The sequence below is a fragment of the Girardinichthys multiradiatus genome, chromosome 8 (genome assembly GCF_021462225.1).
Source record: "Girardinichthys multiradiatus isolate DD_20200921_A chromosome 8, DD_fGirMul_XY1, whole genome shotgun sequence".
In the NCBI taxonomy this organism is placed as follows: Eukaryota; Metazoa; Chordata; class Actinopteri; order Cyprinodontiformes; family Goodeidae; genus Girardinichthys; species Girardinichthys multiradiatus.
This window is the reverse complement of record NC_061801.1, coordinates 19,110,007-19,131,949: the sequence shown is the minus strand read 5'-3', so window position 1 is coordinate 19,131,949 and position 21,943 is coordinate 19,110,007. Positions and strand designations below refer to the sequence as shown.

The 21,943-nt window shown below is 40.7% G+C and overlaps 1 protein-coding gene across 3 annotated transcripts; it reads right to left on the bottom strand.

The window, feature by feature from the left end:
* Positions 1 to 1,785: 1,785 nt before the first annotated feature.
* On the bottom strand, positions 1,786 to 16,602 carry alpk2 (alpha-kinase 2). 3 transcript variants are annotated; one of them, XM_047371750.1, is made up of 10 exons: positions 14,820 to 16,602; positions 11,438 to 12,857; positions 11,200 to 11,347; positions 9,637 to 9,764; positions 9,513 to 9,557; positions 9,143 to 9,441; positions 3,277 to 3,365; positions 2,970 to 3,187; positions 2,846 to 2,894; positions 1,786 to 2,758 (listed from the first exon to the last, which is right to left on the bottom strand). In XM_047371750.1, the coding sequence occupies exons 1-10, from the start codon at positions 16,419 to 16,421 to the stop codon at positions 2,551 to 2,553; spliced, it is 4,206 nt and encodes a 1,401-aa protein (XP_047227706.1). In that variant the 5' UTR covers positions 16,422 to 16,602; the 3' UTR covers positions 1,786 to 2,550. The 3 variants fall into 3 exon arrangements, with proteins under 3 accessions (XP_047227706.1, XP_047227707.1, XP_047227708.1); XM_047371751.1 differs by lacking the exon at positions 14,820 to 16,602 and adding an exon at positions 13,997 to 14,726; XM_047371752.1 differs by lacking the exon at positions 14,820 to 16,602 and adding an exon at positions 14,099 to 14,726.
* Between the last annotated feature and the right edge of the window lie 5,341 nt (positions 16,603 to 21,943).

Genomic DNA, 21,943 nt, shown 5'->3' with positions numbered 1-21,943 from the left:
TGTCAGATTCTGTTTTTTTCATCAGATTATAACAACCATTCCAACAAGAGTTAGGGAGGATTGGGGATCAATAAAGTATCTTTGAATTGAATTGAAGGCTGGATGTTTTCATTGGAAGAAAAGGTTTCTGTGTTGCAGCCATATATTTCCAGGTATACAGAAGATTTTTTCCCAGGCAGAACACAACCAGTGCTTATTTAAACATCCTGCAGCACCTTCGGTGGGTTGGTGTCTTGGCAGCCTTCTTCACCAGTTTCGCTCCCTTACTTTTCTAGTCTGACATCCTTTTATTGGCTACTAGGACAAGTGACCTCTATTTAATGGATCAAATTTACTATATCTGATGGTAGGTGAAATTAAATGCCAAAATTAATTCACAAGGTTTTAAAAAAAACATTGTTTTAACATTGTGCACACTTATGCAACCAGCATGGTTTTTCAGTTAAATTGTTCAAAGATATGCAGGGGTTGGACAATGAAACTGAAACACCTGGTTTTAGACCACAATAATTTATTAGTATGTTGTAGGGCCTCCTTTTGCGGCCAATACAGCATCAATTCATCTTGGGAATGACATATACAAGTCCTGCACAGTGGTCAGAGGGATTTTAAGCCATTCTTCTTGCAGGATAGTGGCCAGGTCACTACGTGATACTGGTGGAGGAAAACGTTTCCTGACTCGCTCCTCCAAAACACCCCAAAGTGGCTCAATAATATTTAGATCTGGTGACTGTGCAGGCCATGGGAGATGTTCAACTTAACTTTCATGTTCATCAAACCAATCTTTCACCAGTCTTGCTGTGTATATTGGTGCATTGTCATCCTGATACACGGCACCGCCTTCAGGATACAATGTTTGAACCATTGGATGCACATGGTCCTCAAGAATGGTTCGGTAGTCCTTGGCAGTGACGCGCCCATCTAGCACAAGTATTGGGCCAAGGGAATGCCATGATATGGCAGCCCAAACCCTCACTGATCCACCCCCATGATTCACTCTGGGCATGCAACAGTCTGGGTGGTACGCTTCTTTGGGGCTTCTCCACACCGTAACTCTCCCGGATGTGGGGAAAACAGTAAAGGTGGACTCATCAGAGAACAATACATGTTTCACATTGTCCACAACCCAAGATTTATGCTCCTTGCACCATTGAAACCGACGTTTGGCATTGGCATGAGTGACCAAAGGTTTGGCTATAGCAGCCTGGCCGTGTATATTGACCCTGTGGAGCTCCAGACGGACAGTTCTGGTGGAAACAGGAGAGTTGAGGTGCACATTTAATTCTGCCGTGATTTGGGCAGCCGTGGTTTTATGTTTTTTGGATACAATCCGGGTTAGCACCTAAACATCCCTTTCAGACAGCTTCCTCTTGCGTCCACAGTTAATCCTGTTGGATGTGGTTCGTCCTTCTTGGTGGTATGCTGACATTACCCTGGATACCGTGGCTCTTGATACATCACAAAGACTTGCTGTCTTGGTCACAGATGTGCCAGCAAGACGTGCACCAACAATTTGTCCTCTTTTGAACTCTGGTATGTCACCCATAATGTTGTGTGCATTTCAATATTTTGAGCAAAACTGTGCTCTTACCCTGCTAATTGAACCTTCACACTCTGCTCTTACTGGTGCAATGTGCAATCAATGAAGACTGGCTACCAGGCTGGTCCAATTTAGCCATGAAACCTCCCACACTAAAATAACAGGTGTTTCAGTTTCATTGTCCAACACCTGTATGTCCCTTTAAAATAATTGTATATGGACCAAATCACACTAAATCACTAAAATGTGCGTACATATTTTATTATCATTGTAAATAGCAGAAATACTCAACAGATCTGATGATTTTAAATAAATTTGTACGCTGCTTTTGTATCCTATAGACTGAATGATTCAAGCCTTAGTCCGGTAATCATCTTCTAAAGCCAAACTGGATATTTTAAATTGATCTTAAATGGAGAAATTACAAAAAAATTTCAAACACACATCCTTAAACACATATCTCTCGTGAGCTTTTATAGGTGCAGAAAGAAAAGTCCCATGTTTTGAGTCCAGGTTCCACTAAAGTAAGAGGTCAGTCAAATCAGTTTCTGCTTTTCCACCAGACAAATCAAAGAAATAAACAGCAGCCACTCATACTCTAGTAGAATACCATTTTCTCAAATGCTTAAATTAATGTTGGAGAACAAAATACAAAAATATACAACATACCATTTGTAAAGAAAATAATCCAAAGCCACCCAAGCAATCTAAGACATGACAGTTTATCGCTGATTAAGTATTTTGTAAATATATTACAAGTTTTCACAGAGTTGAGCAATAAAAACACTAGGAGACAGGTAGAAATTGTCACAAAAATAAATATAATATCTCCTCTGAACTGTTCGGATTAATAAAGAGGCTCTGACTGTATGAGAGTCCATTTCAGTAAAGTAAATCGTCTCTTTAGTGGTTCGGTGTTTTGCAACCCCGAACTGATTTCTGTGCCAGAATCTCTGCATTATGACATCCAAAGAAGATAAAAACACATTTTGCTCAATGTTCTCCTGATGTTATGACTTGTTCTTCACTGTTGGCCCAAATGTCTTCTTTTTGGCTGCAGCAGAAGGTGGGGGTTTCGGTTTTGGAGCAGTTGAGACCTTTTTGGCTTTAGGCTGGAGGGATTTGAGTCCCAGGATCTCACAATACTTGTTGCACTGATGCAAAGCTTTGAACTGGTCAATGAAGGAAGTGGCGCAATTACCTTTGAATCCTTTATACCTGCAAAGACAAGTCCTGTTGAGTCACCAGCTTAGGTTATTTTTCTAAATTTAGTTTAAGAATTTAGTTTAAAAAATAAATACTAACCCTTTCTTACAGGTTGCTATCCCCACATCAGTTAGCCTCATGCCCACTCCTGAGAGTAAAACAGACAGATTTGAGCATTCACACATTATGATTCATTACACAGTTCTTTGCAGGGATTGCTGACCTTGCATGTCAGTAACCAGCAGATTGCCTTCTGTGTTGTGGTAGACCCAGTGCTGGAAGGCGCAGCATTTCTGCCCTGCCTCTGAGTCCCGTCTCATCACGTTGATCTCTTTACCGTCCTTCACTGAATACTTGACAAAGTCTCCAATAAGCTCCTCTTCTAGTGTTGCGTAGGGGATGTTGTTGGATGGACGGTGTACCAGGTAGATGGGAATGATCCTGGTGGAGGAAATATAACAGGTCAATGTTAAAGTAGTATCCTCAAGTACAGAGTAGGGATTTTAAGGAGAAGTTAATATGCCACTCACTCTGGGATGTCCCCGAATGCTTTAACAGACTTAGCTGCTGATGTGTAAGCCTTAATGTATTCCCTCGCTGTGTTCTGGACCTGACACTCCTGCAGAATAAATAACCAACACTTACTTTCTGTACTGTAACATCTCTACCCGTAAAAGTTTAGATGAAATATTATTTGTTTCTAATAATTCCCGCAGACTTATAAGAAAGACAAAACAGCAATTAAGCAGATATGAAAAAATTAGGGTAAAATAAATATTGAGAATAAAGTAAAAATGCAATATATAACATAAGCCAAAAATAACAAAGTAAAGCTTATCTGAACAAGCAAATTAACAATAATTAACTATTTAGTAATTGTCATTTATGGTGAATTAAAAAAACAGTATTTACAGAGGGAAATAAGAATGTTTTATTTAACATATTTAATGAAATATGTAATATTTTATTTCGCTATATACAACCCTGGAATTTGTATTTGTATTTTTATTGCAGTAGTTCTAATATTTCCATGTTTTTTAAATTTATTTTGGTATTCATTTACCTTTACATTACCAGATATTTATTTGGTCAGTTTAGCAAGTTGCTTTTCTACCTCCAATGTTAAACTTATTATTAAAAGTTTTACAAAATTCTTTCATTATTGTTGAACAATTTATTTTATTTTGACCCATGTATCTGCGTATTCAGTTGAGATAGTAAATCATGTTTCATTTCCTGTTGCCGACACTGCATGTGATGCCATCAGCTCAGTTGTTGCTAAGCTACAGACACAAAACCCCAATGCTTTTGTTGCAATTTTTGGTGATTTTAACCATGCTTCACTCTCTGCTACACTTCCAACATTTCAACAGTTTGTCAGCAGCTCTACCAGAGAAAACAAAACATTGGATTTGTTTTATGCAAATGTCAAGGACTCATACATCTCTACAGCAAGACCTCCTCTAGGCAAATCAGATCACAATCTTGTTTTTCTCTGCTCGAAATATGAGCCCCTTGTTCAGAGGCAACCTGTAATAAAGAGGACTGTGAGAAAATGGTCACAGGAAGCTGAAGAAGCTCTGCAAGGTTGCTTTGAGGCTACAGACTGGGACGCACTGTGCCAGCCACATGGAAAGGACATCTCCATGTGCCATGCCATGACTGAGTGTGTAACCGACTATATAAACTTCTGTGTGGATAACATCATCCCCATCAGAACCGTGAGATGCTTCCCCAATAACAAACCTTGGATCACCAGTGACCTGAAGGACCTGTTTAACAAGAAAAAAGAGCCTTCAGAGAGGGAGTTTACAGAAGCAACGTAAAGTCAAGATAAGAGACAGCAAGGAGGTGTACAAGAAGAAGCTGGAGAGCAAGCTCCAGCAAAACAATATCAGAGATGTGTGGACAGGGATGAAGATCACAGGCTTCAGGCAGAGGGATGATCGGACCGATGAAGGTCTGGACAGAACCAATGAACTGAACACATTCTTCAATAGGTTCAGTTCAGAAACAAGCTTCACATCCTCCTCTCCTGCTCACAGCCAAACAGACATTCCACTTTCCTTTGACCCACAGGACCCACAGCTGTCCAGTAACACCTCACATTTTTTATCTTCCACCTCAGCCGTAGACCCTTCTGCTTCTACATGTTTGCCTTCGACCATATCAGAAGATGCTGATGCTTCCTTTGCTTCCCCCTTCCACCTGTGTGTCTCAAGAAGTCAGGTGAAGAGACAACTGGAGAGACTGAATAGGAATAAGGCTGCAGGTCCAGATCATGTCAGCCCTAGAGTCCTGAAGGCCTGTGCAGAGCAGCTCTGTGGGATTCTGCAGCACCTCTTCAACCTTAGCCTGGCCCAGAAGAAGGTTCTGGTGTTGTGGAAGACCTCCTGTCTTGTTCCGGTACCAAAGAAAACTCACCCATCAGTCCTCAATGACTATAGACCTATTGCCCTGACATCTCACATCATGAAGGTCCTAGAGAGACTCCTGTTGGCCCACCTGAGTAAGCAAACAGTAAACCATCAGGAACCCCTTCAGTTTGCTTATCGCGGTGGAGTTGGAGTCAAAGATGCCATCTTACACCTGCTTCAACAAACCCACTGTCATCTGGACAAAGCCAGCAGCACTATGAGGATCATGTTCTTTGATTTCTCCAGTGCATTTAATACAATCCAACCTGATTTGCTTTGTCAGAAACTCCAGAAGACTCAGGTGGAGGCCTCAACAATCTCCTCGATCAAAGACTACGTGACAAACAGACCACAGTTTGTGAGACTGAAGGGTTGTGAGTCTAACCAGGTAGTCAGCAGCACAGGAGCACCACAGGGGACTGTACTCTCACCATTCCTCTTCACTCTGTACACCTCAGACTTCCAGTACAAGACAGACTTCTGTGACCTGCAGAAATACTTGGATGATTCTGCAGTCGTGGGGTGGATCAGAGATGGACAAGAAGCTGAGTACAGGAAGGTGGTGGACCACTTTGTGGCATGGTGTGGAAACAATCATCTCATTTTGAACATGACTAAAACAAAGGAGATGATTGTAGATTTTAAGAGAAACAGGAATAGGTCAGGCACTATCTCCATCATGGGAGAAGAAGTGGAGGAGTATAAAAACCTCAGTGTTCACCTGGACATCAGACTGGAGTGGAGATGCAACTGTGAAGCCATCTACAAGAAGGAACAGAGCAGACTGTACTTCTTGAGGAAGCTTAGGTCCTTTGGTGTTTGCAGCAAGATGCTGCATATCTTCTATAAGTCTGTTGTGGAAAGTGTGATCTTTTCTACCATCATCTGCTGTGGAAGCAGCATCAGAGCCAGGGACTTAAAGCTCAACAAGGTGATAAAGAAGGCTGGCTCTGTTCTGGGGACTCCTCTGGAACCTCTGGAGATTATTGTGGAAAGAAGGATTCTTCATAAAATGAAGAACATTATGGAGAACCCTGAGCATCTTCTTCATGAGACTGTCCTACAACAACAGAGTGTCTTTAGTCAGAGGCTTCTTCAGATCAGCTGTAAGATGGAGCGCTACAGGAGATCCTTCCTGCCCACAGCCATCAGCATCTACAACGGCTCTTTGAAGAAACCTTCATAATGAGCTACAACAACATTTAATTTCCCTTTGGAATTGATAAAGTATTTTCGAATTGAATTGAATTGAATGTTTAAAGCACATTTCTAGTGACCACTCACAGTGCTTTTACTCCAGAACCACATTCCAATTCGAGGTGGTAGGCAACTTGAAAATAAGTGCTTTGCCCAAGGGGACATTGAAATGTGGGAGGGAGGAGGAAGCTGTACTTGAACCCACAACTTCTTTTATTCAGACCTTTAGACACACTAGTGTTAAACAAATTAGGAAAGCCTAGGTGATGATGCCATGACCTTCTAAGCTTCTGATAGGTTAATTGAAAACCTTTGAGTCAAATGGATGCATTTTTGGGCAAAGCGTCAAACACACTGCTTTCTTGCGTGACATCACAGAAAAGATCAGGCAAAATATCAGGAAGATAATAATTGTGGACCCCCACTAGTCTGGTTCATACTTGGGTACATTGACTAGATGCCTGAAGGTGCCACATCCTGGCTGGGCCATCACACCTTTCATGAAGAAGAAAGGTCCCAGAGACGAACATGTTTTGGTGTAAAATATATCAACCCCAAAAGTGAGTGTCATTATCCAGAGTGAAATGAGTCCTGTACCGATATGGACTGAAAGGCCACTCAAAGAGGAAAAAGCCAGCAAAAAGCGCCAGATTGCAGTTAAAAAATGCACTCAGGAACAAAGACCTTAATATTTGGAGACATGGCCATTGTTACATTAGGGAAACAGGGAAGCATAGCAGCCTGAGAACACTAGTCCAGCTGTGAAGTACAAAGATGGCAGCAACATGTCGTATCAGTTTGTGCTGCAGGAGAAGCAGGTGCACTTCACAAAATAAATAGCATCATGAGGAAAGAATATGATGTTGAAATATTGAAGCAACATCTCAACCCATCAGCCAAGAAGGTCTTCTAACTGGACAATGACCCAAAGTATATGGCAAAATTAGGTCAAAAGTGGCTTTAAGGCAACAAAAATAAAAAAAATTAGTAAATGCTTTTCATGCCCAGCACTGTATTTTATAATGCGTATAACACATTTTTTACAAATCCTGTAAGATCTACAGTACAGACCAAAAGTTTGGACACACCTTCTCATTCAAAGAGTTGTTTTTATTTTCATGACTATGAATATTGTAGCTTCACACTGAAGGCATCAAAACTATGAATTAACACATGTGGAATTATATACTGAACAAAAAAGTGTGAAACAACTGAAAATATGTCTTATATTCTAGGTTATTCAAAGTAGTCACCTTTTGCTTTGATTACTGCTCCGCACACTCTTGGCATTCTGTTGATGAGCTTCAAGAGGTAGTCACCTGAAATGGTTTTCACTTCACAGGTGTGCCCTGTCAGGTTTAATAAGTGGAATTTCAAGCCTTATAAATGGGGTTGGAACCATCAGTTGTGTTGTGCAGGAAGTGGATACAGTACACAGCTGATAGTCCTACTGAATAGACTGTTAGAATTTGTATTATGGCAAGAAAAAAGCAGCTAAGTAAAGAAAAACGAGTGGCCATCATTACTTTAAGAAATGAAGGTCAGTCAGTTCGAACAATTGGGAAAACTTTGAAAGTGTCCCCCAGTGCAGTCGCAAAAACCATCAAGCGCTACAAAGAAACTGTCTCACATGAGGACCGCCCCAGGAAAAGAAGACCAAGAGTCGCCTCTGTTCCGGACGATAAGTTCATCCGAGTCACCAGCCTCAGAAATCGCAGGTTAACAGCAGCTCAGATTAGAGAACAGGTCAATGCCACACAGAGTTCTAGCAGCAGACACATCTCTAGAACAACTGTTAAGAGGAGACTGTGTGAATCAGGCCTTCATGGTAAAATAGCTGCTAGGAAACCACTGCTGAGGACAGCCAACAAGCAGAAGAGACTTGTTTGGGCTAAAAACACAAGGAATGGACATTAGACCAGTGGAAATCTGTGCTTTGGTCTGATGAGTCCAAGTTTGATATCTTTGGTTCCAACCACCGTGTCTTTGTGCGACGCAGAAGAGGTGAACGGATGGACTCTACATGCCTGGTTCCCACCGTGAAGCATGGAGGAGGAGGTGTGATGGTGTTGGGGTGCTTTGCTGGTGACACTGTTGGGGATTTATTGAAAATTGAAGGCATACTGAACCAGCATGGCTACTACAGCATCTTGCAGCAGCATGCTATTCCATCCGGTTTGCGTTTAGTTGGACCATCATTTATTTTTCAACAGGACAATGACCCCAAACACACCTCCAGGCTGTGTAAGGGCTATTTGACCAAGAATGAGAGTGATGGGGTGCTGCACCAGATGACCTGGCCTGCACAGTCACCGGACCTGAACCCAATCGAGATGGTTTGGGGTGAGCTGGACCACAGAGTGAAGGCAAAAGGGCCAACAAGTGCTAAGCATCTCTGGGAACTCCTTCAAGACTGTTGGAAAACCATTTCAGGTGACTACCTCTTGAAGCTCATCAACAGAATGCCAAGAGTGTGCGGAGCAGTAATCAAAGCAAAAGGTGGCTTCTTTGAAGAACCTAGAATATAAGACATATTTTCAGTTGTTTCACACTTTTTTGTTCAGTATATAATTCCACATTCATAGTTTTGATGCTTTCAGTGTGAAGCTACAATATTCATAGTCATGAAAATAAAGAAAACTCTTTGAATGAGAAGGTGTGTCCAAACTTTTGGTCTGTACTGTATAACTACATGCATTTACCTAATTTTGTTATTGTAATATGACAGTAATATATGTTGCATTTATACTAGCGTTACAATGAAACAATTTCATTTTCTTACCTCTACAGCCAAGTTGAAGTTCTTCTGAAGGAGGTCATCGTTGTTCTTGGTCCCATAACTGATAGCGTTGTGCACCTTGAGCACACAGGAGTGTCCCGGGACTAACAGGGGAATCTGACCCGCCTTCAGCTTAGTCCGGAAAGCCCTCCGATGCATCCCCTCCCCAAAGTGAATCTTTTCGGTTTGGATGCTAATGGGGTGGTTCTCTTCAAAGTACTGATCCGACAGAAAATCCTCTTTGAATAAAAGCCTTGAACAGTGGGCAGCCTCTTCTTCACTGCACAGTTCTTCTGGCTCAGCTGGAAATAATTAAACTTATATAACTTTTTACTTTAAAATTAAATTAAAGTGGCCTTTGATCAGTACTCACATGAAATGATCTTTGGGGATGCAGGTATGACAATCTCACTGAGAACTAGAAAAAGATAAATGTAACTTGTTTGTATAATTATTTTGCTTGGATCAGACATGTTTTGGTTCAGATTGTCTTGTACCTTCATAAGTGAGCAAGTAGTCCAGGTAGACAGAACCATGGGAGCAGCTGAGCTGACACACGTACTTGCCCAGGTCTTTGTGGGAAGCATTGCTGATCATCAATGACACTCTGCTCTCATCTCCTGCACTTCAGAGACACAAATGACTTATTACTTAAGCAATTTAATTATCTAAAAATAAACTTGGTTATCTGCCAGTTGTGTGCAAGATGACCTAGCAAGCTAAAATAATTCAATTCCATTCAATTTTATTTATATAGCGCCAATTCACAACACATGTTGTCTCAAGGCACTTCACAAAGTCAGGTACATACATTCCAATTAATCCCAATCATTGAACAGTGCAGTCAGATTCAGTTATTTATTCAAATTGGATAAAATGTTTTTCTGTCTAAGGAAACCCAGCAGATTGCATCCAGTCAGTGACTTGCAGCATTCACTCCTCCTGGATGAGCATGTAGAGACAGTGGAGTCACTGGCGTTGACTTTGCAGCAATCCCTCATACTGAGCATGCATGTAGCGACAGTGGAGAGGAAAAACTCCCTTTTAACAGGAAGAAACCTCCAGCAGAACCAGGCTCAGTGTGAGCGGCCATCTGCCACGACTGACTGGGGGTTTGAGAGAACAGAGCAGAGACACAAAGAGAACAAAGAAGCACTGATCCAGGAGTCCTTTCTATGGGAAGGAGAAGTAAATGTTAATGGATGTAGCTCCTTTAGTCGTTTCACCTAGAAAGAAAGAACAGATCAACTCTGAGCCAGTTTTCAAGGTTAGAGTCTGAAAAAGAGCACATATAATTAGTCACAGTTAAGCTCAGTCAATCGCCATGTCTAGGAGAGAGAAAGGGTTAAACACTGAAAGACAGGGCTATGTGGATCATCGGTAGAGGGTGAGCATTAAGTTGTTCTCAGTAGAAGCTCGGACGATTCCCCAGAAGTCCCAAAATGAGTAAACAGAGTTTATCTGAGTGTAATTTAATGTTAGTGGAAATCCAGCTTTTCTGTGAAGGCATCTGTGGTTTGTAAGAGAACACTATTGAACAAACAGTATCATCAAGACTCTGGAAGAGCTGCTGAGAATCTGAGATTTATGGAAGAAAATAATTACTAGAAGAACTACCATTTCCAGTTTGCCAAAAGCCACCGAAAATGCACAAGGTGCCCAGGGTGAAACATGGTGATGGCAGAATCATGCTATGGGAACTCTTTTCTTTAACAGGGACCGTGGAACTAGTCTGAGTTGATGGGAAGATGGATGGAGCTAAATAGAGAACAACACTGAAAGGAAACCCGTTAGAAGCTGCAAAACAATTGAGGCTGGGGTGGAAGCTCACCTTCCAGGAGGACAACAACCCACAACACACAACCACAGCTTCTGTGGGATGGTTTATATTAGTCACAGTCATCAGTTAGAAGAGTCCAGTTCAAGTCCAAACCAAAATCCAATGACAATCTTTGACAGAACACAAAAAATGCAAGGTATTGTGAGTGGCTGATTGATGTGAAATGTGTTGAACAAATTGCAGCTTTGCCAATTCAGTAATGTAAAATGACAGTAAATACCTTCTGTTTATCTGAGCCAGTGGTGTGCTGTCTCTGCTCCAGGTCACAGTGTAGTCTGAGTGGACTCCAGTAAACTGACAACAAAGGCTCAGACTCTGATGGTCTCCACTTACTGACACCGCCTGAATGGGCTCCACCACTTTTGGATCTGCACAAATATTGACATCACCATGACAAATAGAATAGCATGTCAAATATTGAGTGCTCTCTTTTCACAATGCTTGATGAGCACCCTCACCTTCTTTTGGTGGGATCTTCTGTTTGACCACCTCACTGTATGCTTTCTTCTGAGCAGCTGCGATCTCTGTTTGGGTCTCCTCTCCTTTTGCTTTTAATGAAGCATCTGCTTTTGGTAGTTTGGATTCCAAAACACTGAGAATCTTTCCAAACTTATCCCCTGACACACGTCGCTTTTTGATTACATCAGTTGTGAGCTCTTTATGATCAGAGACATGCAGAGCTCTTTGAGGCACATTATCTTCTGGTTGCTGGGTTTTTGTTTCAGCAACAACTGACTGATTTGCATCTAGCTGAGCTTTCCCAGCTTTAAGCTCAGGTTTGGTCTCCAACATATCCACCTTTCCGTTTGGAGTTTTTGGTTTGGTTCCATGTTCCAGATCAACTGATGCCTTTATTTCATGTTTAACTGTTGTTTTATGACCATGTTTCTTTTTCTTCTTACCATGCGGCCTGCCTGTGCCCTTCTCAGTTCCCACACTGGTCTCCATTACAAGTTTAGCCTCCTTGGCTTCCAGACCTGCTTCATTGTTTTCAATAACATGATTTTCCCCAGTTGCAGAGTGGCATTCTTGCTGTTTCCTGGTCTGCTGGTTGGAAATGTGCTGAGATATACTGTCCTGTTTTTTGGGAGCCTGTGCACAATGATGATGACCAGCTGATTTCTCTTTTTTGGAGCGTGTTTTGCTGTCTGAGATATTCTTGTTGGTTTTGTGAGCCATTTTCGATTGATCCTGCTCAGATTTGGCTGCTGTGAAGATGGGTTCTGATATCCAGGGGATGAATGGATCATTCACACCTAAAGTGATGCATGCAACAGCATCCTTCTCTGATATGAATAGATGATCTCCAGGAAAAACGGAGAACCTTGCTAGATCTCTGCTGAGATCATTAATCTCCTCAGTGACAGAGAGAAAAGGCCACACAGTCTCATCAGCTTGTAGCTCCTGTAGCTCATCTGGAGAGAATTTCTCAGCAGTGTTTATTATGTTCTGCTTTTTATGAATCAGCTCCTCGTGACCTTCCAGAAATTGTTTGTTGGTAATTCCACCCAGGGTTGGAAAAGGTGTGCAGTCCTGCACATGACCACAACTGATTCTGTCACTCAGGCAGGTTTTGGTGCAAGTTTGATCTCCTTCCAAGCTGCTGCTTGTCTGACAGACGAGGGCAGAGTCACCACTGAGAGGAGCTAAGCACATAATAAGCTCCTGACTATCTGGCTCCACCTGGCTTGCTCCAACTGAGTCTGGAAAGGTTTTGAACGAGACATTTATTTGTGGGTCGGTTTGTGTGTCCACACCTGGCTCGTTTAATGTTTTATGAACATGTGCAGAGAAGACACAGAGATCTGTTTGACCCTTGTCCTCCTGTTGGGGGAGGATGCATTCATTTGAAAATTTGCACAGGTCGTCTCCAAAAGCCTAATGATAAAATAGGCAAATGACAAGAAAAATCATCTTAGTGTTTAGAAATTCAACAAATCTATGTCTAGCAATTTATTTGTATGTGCATTGCCTTGCAAAATGATTCACACGTTTGAATGCTCCACATTTTGTCATGTTACAGGGTCAAACTGTGTATAATTCTGTTTCTATAAGGCCTCAGAGGGTTGTTAAAAAACTTTAGTGAACAAACAGCATCATGAAGATCAAGGAACATAGCAGACTGGTCAGGGATAAAGTTGTGGAGACATTTAAAGCAGGACTTAAAGCAGGTATAATAAAGTAAGAGTATGGCACAACTGCAAACATACCAGGACATGGCCGGCCCCCTAAACTCACAGGACACAAAAGTTGCCCATTAATCAGAGAAGCAGCCAAGAGGCCTATGGTAACTCTGGTGCAGCTGCAGAGATGTACAAGTTGAGATAATCTATTAGTTGTGCTCTTCAGACATCTGGCCTTTATTGAACATTGCAGCAATCCATGTATAGAGGGACACAGCAGTAGAGGATGTGTTCTAGTAGGAAGAGACCAAAACTGAATATTTGGCCTAAATGCGAAACACTATATATGGAAGAAGACTACCACTGCTTATAACCCAGAATACACCAGTAAAACATGGTCATTGTAATATTGTGCTGTGGGAATGCTTTTGTTTAGATTAATAGAGCCACATTTATTGCAATTTTGGAAGAAAATCTGTTAGAGGCTGCAAAAGACTTAGTCACCTTATAGCAAGACAACAACCCTAAATATATAGCTATAGCTACAGTGAAATGTTTCAGTGCAAAGCCTAGCCAGACATTACAATGGCCCAGTCAAAGTCCAAACCAAAATTCATTTGAAAAATTCATTTTGAAAAATATGCGTAATTTGGCTTCATTTTCACAATTATGCAATACTTTGCTAGTCTGCACATAAAATACAAATACTGTAAAATACCAAAAACATGACAAAGTTGAACGGGTATTAATAATTTTCATGCTGCTATGTCTACAATCCACATTAACAGAGACAAAATATTTACAGACATCATAATGTTGAAAAACGTACCTCTAAATAAAAAAAAAACACAGGTAATTGCTGTTTCCGTCATAAGTTTCCTGGTAAACACTTACCTTTCTATAGAGCCATAAATTAAAAAAAATACAACACACTGTTCTTTCATATGCAGCCCTGCATACAATTCATGTCCTCTGCTTTGCAGCCATCGCTCTGACCTGCTGTTTGCTCCAAGTAAATGAGAAACAGTCTTCTCCTCCAGAGGACCTCTGAGTCTCCTGATCTTGTGTTTTTTAACTGAGACGTGTTTTGAACGTGTGCGTTTAAGATTGCTAAGGACAGCTGGAACTGGGCAGAGTCGTGTTTCAGTCCTCAGCTGTGAACTCCTCTCACGCCTCTACCCTGACACACCACAGATGCATGCTATTATCAATGAACTGTCAGCTATTATTAGATGCCATTTCTGTCTGTCTGTCTGCGGTCTTCTTCTCAGGCTCCTCTGATCCTGCAGTGCTGCTCAACTGTCGGGTTTTAAAGCTGGAAGCCAGGAGGGTTAATCCAAATAATGGAGGGTAAAGGTTCAAACCCCAAGAGGGTTCAGTCTCGCTTAAGGGGGTGTATACATGACTGACTGGCTGAAAGTATGGGAGCAATCACAAGGACAGGAGCAGGAATGACTCTTAACATTCTTGCTTTGTTTCCAAAATGTACAACTGGTTTGTTCATTGGCCAACAATGTAAAGCTGTTTGCTATTCTCTCTGGTGTAAAGGTTGATTCTTTCCAGCCTGTCCAACACACTTCCACAGAGATCAGTGATGCTCTGAATGTATGTATGTGTGACAAACAGACAGAGATCAATCCCCACAATTTTTCTTACCAAACTGAGCATACTGTCTCAACTTTACAATGGCACAACTCAAAAAGAGAAGCCATCTTACCTCCTCAAGCCGCAGCTCTCTTTGTGTGTTCAAATCCACATCTTCTGTTATTTTCAGCGCAATTGCATGGTCTTCTTCACTGGAAAACAAATCTTGTGCACAGGACTTTAAATATCTGTCAAACTGAGGGAGGTCAGAACATCCTGAAGACACAGTTCCAGCATTAGGTGTGACCTCAATCGGATCACTAGAATCTGCTTTAACAGAGGATGAACCTGCTGATATGTTTTGCAGATCGGACTTTGGGCAGGACTCTGCATGTCTGCACTGGAGGTCTTGTAGCTCTAGTTCTCCTCCACATTTATGAGATTCAACCCTCCAGGAGCATCCTCTGTTGCAAAGCTCAGGTCTTGAAGTTTCAAACAAAAAAGGACAGCTTTGTTCAGAAGGGATGGAGCTCTCTGAGATATCTGGAGTTTTTAGAGGCACACGCATCGTTTGCTGCTTTTCTTCCACCGCTGTTGCCCTTGGATCTTCTTGCAGTGTCTCTGGCTCCAAGTGAGTGGTCACCTCCTGTAGTGCTTGTGTTAAAGCATCTATCTCAGCCCCTATCTCTGTGAAAGCAGCTGTGATGTCTTCTGGCGGCTCTTCAATTATCCCAGTCCAGTCTGAGAGCGCACTGGCCCAACTATCTACTGATGACCACCTCTTGACTGGTGACCAACCAATTCTCCTACTGTCACTGGGGTTGTAATCTGACTCTTGTAAGGAGTTGCCTAAAGCTTGATGATCCCAAACCTCCTTGTCTTCTTCATGCTCACCTGTCAGATACTGGCATGCGTCCAGCCACAGCTCAGCAGGGCTGTTACTGTGCTGACGTTGGAGGGTCAAAGCCGTGACCTCTGCTTTCCCTGATCTCACATTATTTTCCGACATCCAGTCCACCTCCCAGGCATCTGCAGCAGTTGCTCGTAACTCTTCACGTTGGCTTGCCTCTGACACGTTCTCTGAGGCTCGTTCCTCTCTAAAGCCACTTTGACAGTGTGTCTCAATACCTTCTGAATAACACATTGGAACATGTGCATCACATTCTTGGTCTGCCTTTCCTTCTCCCGACTGTGATATTGGCTGGTGTTCGGGACCCGTAATCTTGTGAGGATTTGCTATGTGGGGGGGGATGAAGTCATGTGTGTCGCTCTCAAAAATATAAAGGTCTGACAGAGTTGCTGGAACCTCCACACCATCTAAATTGTCGGATTCAGTCGTACTAATTTTGTTCTTCAGACAGTACACAGGAGATGTCTCTGGTTCAACATATAGCTCTGTTGCACTGGGTAGGACTGGAATAAAGTCATTGCAGTGTTCAGGCAAAGAAGGTAACACTTCACTTTCTGGTTCAGATGGATCTAAACAAGATCCCTTAAAAGAAGCCTTTTGTGAAGACTCTAAGCAAAAAGACATGCTGTACACTGGATAGTTTAAGCTTTCACTGTCTGCTAGTTTCTCCTCAGTGGAAATGTTTACTGTGTTATAATCAGCTGGGTTGGACAGCTCAGATAGTGTCTCTGTCCCTGCTTCATGCACCAGTATTCCAGTTTGTTTGTCTGTAAGAGCTTCTGCAGACTCCTGAGGGTCATTTGTGCAAAGAAGCAACTGCTCCATCAAGACTCTGTCATTAGTCTGTCGTGAACAGGTCTTTTACCGAGCTGACCAAGCAGTCAAACTGGAATTTCAGGAGTCCTGGAACCAGGTTCTGTGTGCAGGGATGGATTACCGATGTCTTTTCTGTAGGGGCTATTCCTTCTTTGGATTCTGGGATTCAGTACCTGAAACGTAACAAATGCAATAATTATTAAAACTTGGTGCTCACCTGTGAATTAACCGACTAAAAGTATCTGAAAAAAAGACCACTATCTCCATCTAACTGCTACTCAGTGGGATGTTTTAATCTAAGCTGCAGAGATGGCTGGGTTTATTTCAGGGATTCTCAAGAGTCTCTTTACACACATTATCATAGCAAATTCTTCCTTCTGATTACTTTGTTGATAGAAGTGCCTGCTGCTATCCGCTATCAGAGGGGGGTGAGGGCTGTAGGAAAGAGGTCTACAGGTGCTCTAGCACCTGCAGCTTTGCACCGGGTGACCAAAGCTAAAGCTAAAAAAATCTCAATGATGCACTTTGACATTTGTGCAAGGGAACATTCTGAAGTTGTATAATTGTTTTGATAAATAAAAGCAACGAAAAAACAATATAAATAAGCCTCACTGCTATTCTTTCAAGAGCATGTGACTCTGAACTTTAACCTGATGTCATCAGGGGCAAACCTTGGCTGCAGAGAACCACACCACAACTATTACTAGTGCCATTGTTGAAAGGCCATTAAAGGTTATGTTTACAGTGTGCAAAAAGGGTCAAAGATTAACGTTTTGGCTTACATGAAACAAATCATGTGTGGTGAAATAGAAAGCTGCACATCATACCCGAAGACATGCATCCCCAGGGTGAAAGATGGTGGTGGCAGTATCATGCTGTGGGGATGCTTCAGTTTAGGAGGGACAGTGAACCTGGTCAGAGTTCATGGGAAGATGGATGGAGATAGACACAGTGCAATAGTGGAAGAAAGCCTGTTAGAGGCTGCTAAAGGCTTTGAGATTGAGTCATTTTATCAACACTGAACATGCAGACAGAGGAACAATTGCACTGATTAGACCGAAGCCCATTCATGCATTAAAATGGCCCAGTCAAAGTTCAGACCTAAAGCCAGTTAAGAATGCAAGAATGTGCATTCACCTGATTTGTTCACATATGCTCTTCATCCAATCTAACTGAGTTTGATCTATCTGCAAAGAAGGTGGAGCAGATTGTAACTCTTTTTTCCCTTTAATTTTGCAAACTTTGAGCTGGTCTGTCACCAAAAATACCAATCAAGATCTTTGAAATTTGTATAAAATAAAATCTTGAGATTCATCTTAAACAGGTAAACTATTCCTCCTAGCTGTAATACAGGGCGATGAACCCCTTGCGATTTTTTGTTGACAAACCCTTGTTTTTAGCTCAGTCCTCCAGCCGTCTTGTTGCCAACCTGATTATGAAATGTTCCACCAGACTTTTAACAGCACAAAAAAAACAAAACAATTTCCATGTTTTTTTCTTGGTGGCCAATTGAAAAATAAAAATAAAACACAGTTTCTAACATTCAAAGGTTCGTGAATAAGTTTTTGCTACACGTGGTTTAAATGATTTGTCAGTCTCAGCATCCTGTTTTTAAACAACATTTTGTGAAGTGTCCAAACTGTTTTTGGAAAGTGGGCCCCATGTGTGGAGTGTGGATATGAAGCATCGGCGGGGGCAGCGCTTTCAAAACATTCACTCTGATATATAAGATGGAAGCTGGTGGCAGAGTTACTGGAAAAATACCAGCTCATCTTCACTCCTGATCTGCATTTGTCACATTTCAACCTCATAAAGGACACCTGACTGAGCACTGCAGCCTCAGATGCTTATTGTGAAATACTCAACTGCTCAGAGTCATTTCAGGATAAAATTAGAAAACATTTGCTCATCCTAATATTTTCCAACTTTCATTGAGATCAGACTGTCTGCTAGTGTTATTTGTTTTACAGCGGAAAGAGCTTGATATGTACTGGAAAACGATAAAGCTGTCAGCAACAGAGCATGTTAAATCTCTTCTTCTCCGTCTGATTCAGAGCAGATTTCCCTTTAACGTGTGTGCATGTCGTAGGTTGAAATGTGAAAGCTAAACAAAATTATGACATAAAGTACAAACTGTATTTCAAATCTGCCAAATAATAATAAAATAAAAAAAATAATAATAATAAAAGAGGGAAAAATAATATTATAAGTTTAATTCAGTTTAATTTAGCAAATGAAAGCTGATGCTCAGTAAAATGTGAATTATGCAGCAGCAGAGTGTTTGTTACAGCCATAAAGCCACAATCAAATGACAAGCTACCTCACAGCTGAATCATAGCTAATAAAACTACAATAATTAAAACACTTGTCTCATCTGCAGGGGGATTTCCAGCCAGACAAATAGTACGTACCCATTTCATGGCCGTGCCGTAGAGGATATAGACCTATGATGCAGGACTTCAGTGAGAGTTCAGGCAGAGCCGCGGTGTTGGGGTGTGGGGCTATTTTTAGATGTTGTCCCCCACAACTACAAAGTTAGTTACCTGATATTGTGAACATGTGCTGATCTTGAACATTTAAAACCTGATATGTACACCTCAAGGCATCTTCAGGCATGACCTACTTTGGCTGACGAATTTTCTCATCAATTTCAAACAGAACCAGGTAACTTAATGTCTAATGAGAGAGAAAATAATTTATTTTCAAATTAGGTATCTTTTCAAATAGAGCTTTGCATATGAATGTATACCTCTTGAACTTATATTTGGTCATGTCCCAACAACATTCTCCAATGTATTATGAGGAGATTTTCATGTAATAGACCAACACAAAGTAGTTAATAAACGTGAATGGGAAGGATAGCAATAAATGGTTTTCCAGTTTTCTTTTTTTACAAATCAAATGTTGAAACGTATGGTGTGTATTTGCATTTACTGCCTCTAAGTAAATACTTGATACAACTTTCTTTCATTGCAGTTACAGTCTTTTTGTATGTCACTCCCAGCTTTGCACATGTAGACTGTATTTTTGCTAATTTTCTTTTTTGTGAAATAGCTCTAGGTTATATTGGATGGAGAGCGTCTGTTAATCTAAATTTTTCCTAAGATTCTCAATTGGATTTAGTCAGGACTTTGACTAGCTCTGGCTGTATGTTTAGCGTTATTGTCCTAATGGAAGGTGAACCTCGGTCTCAGTCTTTTGCAGCCTCTAAAAGGGTTTCTTTACAGTGTTGCTCTGTATTTATCTCCATCCATCTTCCCATCTACTCTGACCTGTCTCTCTGTCACTGCTGAGGAAGACACAGCATAATGCTGGCCCTGCCATGATTCTTGGGTGTTGGTGTTTTTGTTTTTATTTGAGTTCTTTATTGTGGTTAGATAAAGTCTTATTTGTTCATTCCTTTGTTTTTAGTTTCTAACCTGTTCATGTCTTGTGATTGTGCATTTTAGTTAATTTTCTAGTGTTAGGCTTGTTCTCCTTTGTGTTTAGTTAAGCCAGCTTTGTGTTTTCTGTGTTAATTAGTCTCCTTCCCTCAGCTCCCCTGCTCAGATCTCTCCTCCACAGCTGTTTAAACTCCCCCTGATTAACTCAGCTGCATTTAATATCATTCTCCACTCTCACCTCAGTATATAAGCTCACTGGTTTTCAGTGTTACTCTGCCGGTGCGCTATGTTCTGTTCTCCTTGTGCAATTTCTGTACGTTTTCTTTACCAAACCTGATGTGCAGTTTTCCACCACACATACTGTTAAGCCCAACATTATTTATATCCCTGGCAAATATACATGTAAAATTATTTTCATTTGAAGTTTGTTTTTATAGAAAATGAGATGGATGTCTCTTACAAGATTACAAAGTAAGTTTTTATTAAGTTATTAAAGCGTTTTGGAGAAGGGGTGGGATTAAATAAGTTTGTACCTCTTCCCACTCCTTTTCAGATATGCAACTTAAAAAATTATTGTTTCATTTTCTTTCTCTTGGGTTTTGCACCATGTTTTATGGGTATTTATTATTATTTATGGATTATATTGTTTCTATTTTTGTTCTTCTACATGTTTGAAATAAATGTCTTAACTAACTAATAAACTATCTTAATAAACAATGTAAAAGTAGGATCAATTGTGAAAGAGATTTATTTATTTTTACTTATTTACAAAATGTCATTTTAAAAATTATTTATACACTTCTTAATAATCAATGAAAAAATCTTTCCATCGTAACAATCTAACCATTGTTATAACTGCTGAACAGTTTCTTGCATGTTTCCACTGATATTTTGATCATCAAGATTTTTGAAGAGAAGAACCAGGAAAAGTTAGATGTGTGAGACTCCAGTCTCTCCTCAAGGTAAGCTGTCAAACTCAGCCAGTCTGATCAACTTAATTAGTATTTAATTTGTTTTATAATTTTGTATAACTGCTAATCATTTTGGTCCGTTTTGTTGTTTTTAGGGTGCTATAAATAAAGTTGGCTTGGCTCGTTCCTCAGAGCAACCCAGGTCTAGACTCAGCAGAGAGAAAGGTGAAAAGTTTGACCGCTATCCTGCCTGTGGGCTGAGAGCCTGAGATCATGGCTGACGTTAACATTGACGTGTGGTGGGAAGATTCTGTGTTAGTATGTTGATCTGGAGCTAGATAAAGAAAAAATTTGATCAAAGAGAACTTTAAGTCCTATCTTCCTGCATCCTCTTCATCTGCTGACTAAATGAGAAAGCAATCAGATAAAAACGTTTTGTGAATCTCCATTAAAATCTTCTGAATTATCGTTTAATCTAGAAGGATCGCTGAATGTTCCCTCATTATTTCAGACCATTTCATTTTTATCAGCAGAAATTGCTTGTTTCCTCTTTATTGTTTGTCCTTATATTTGTGTTAGTTCAGTTTATTGTTTATATTTCTAATCAGTGAATGTATGTAAATTAATATACTGGTTTGAATGATTTTACACTTATTGTTAATCCAATTTGTAGTTCACTATAATTTACCCAAGTCTTCGTATGAGGTGTTATAATTATCTAGCTGAAAATAAATTACAGTGCTGAAAGATATTATATAACAATTTATCTTTCAATTGAAAATGAAAATAATTAATGTCAGATAGTGTAAATAGATTACTTAAGTAATGCTAAAATATACGAGGCTTATTTACCTAAACGGTTGTATAATTTAATGTAGCACTAACATAGAAATACCACTCTGGGATGTACCAGCTTTGCGCTCCCTGCAAGTTTGTCAAAACTTACCGTGTTTCTGAGGAGGAGGAGGGAAGCGGTGACACAAACTGTCAAAACTGTGTTGAACCGTTGTGTAACACTTACTCCCATACACCTGTTCTTGTTTTGCCTTGTAACTCTACCAGGCAACTAATGAAATATAATTAGACTAAATTCATCTGTGAGGTAGCTGTGGCTTTGTATTGACTTGTGAGTGCAATGAATGTGACCTTTTTCCAAACAAAGCTTTAAAATGGAACATTTAAATCAGTCCCTCATATAATTTCATGCATCTGGAGCATGTTTGTCGCGAGCTTCTTG

What these genes read in the sequence shown, in the direction of transcription:
- alpk2 (XM_047371750.1), bottom strand. Translation starts at nt 16,421, where the DNA reads ATGGAGCAGTTGCTTCTTTGCACAAATGACCCTCAGGAGTCTGCAGAA. An exon ending in ATCCCCAAAGATCATTTCAT is followed by an intron (nt 9,442 to 9,512) that starts GTGAGTACTGAT and finishes AATTATTTCCAG; the next exon opens with CTGAGCCAGAAGAACTGTGC. An exon ending in ACTTCAACTTGGCTGTAGAG is followed by an intron (nt 3,366 to 9,142) that starts GTAAGAAAATGA and finishes TTTATTCTGCAG; the next exon opens with GAGTGTCAGGTCCAGAACAC.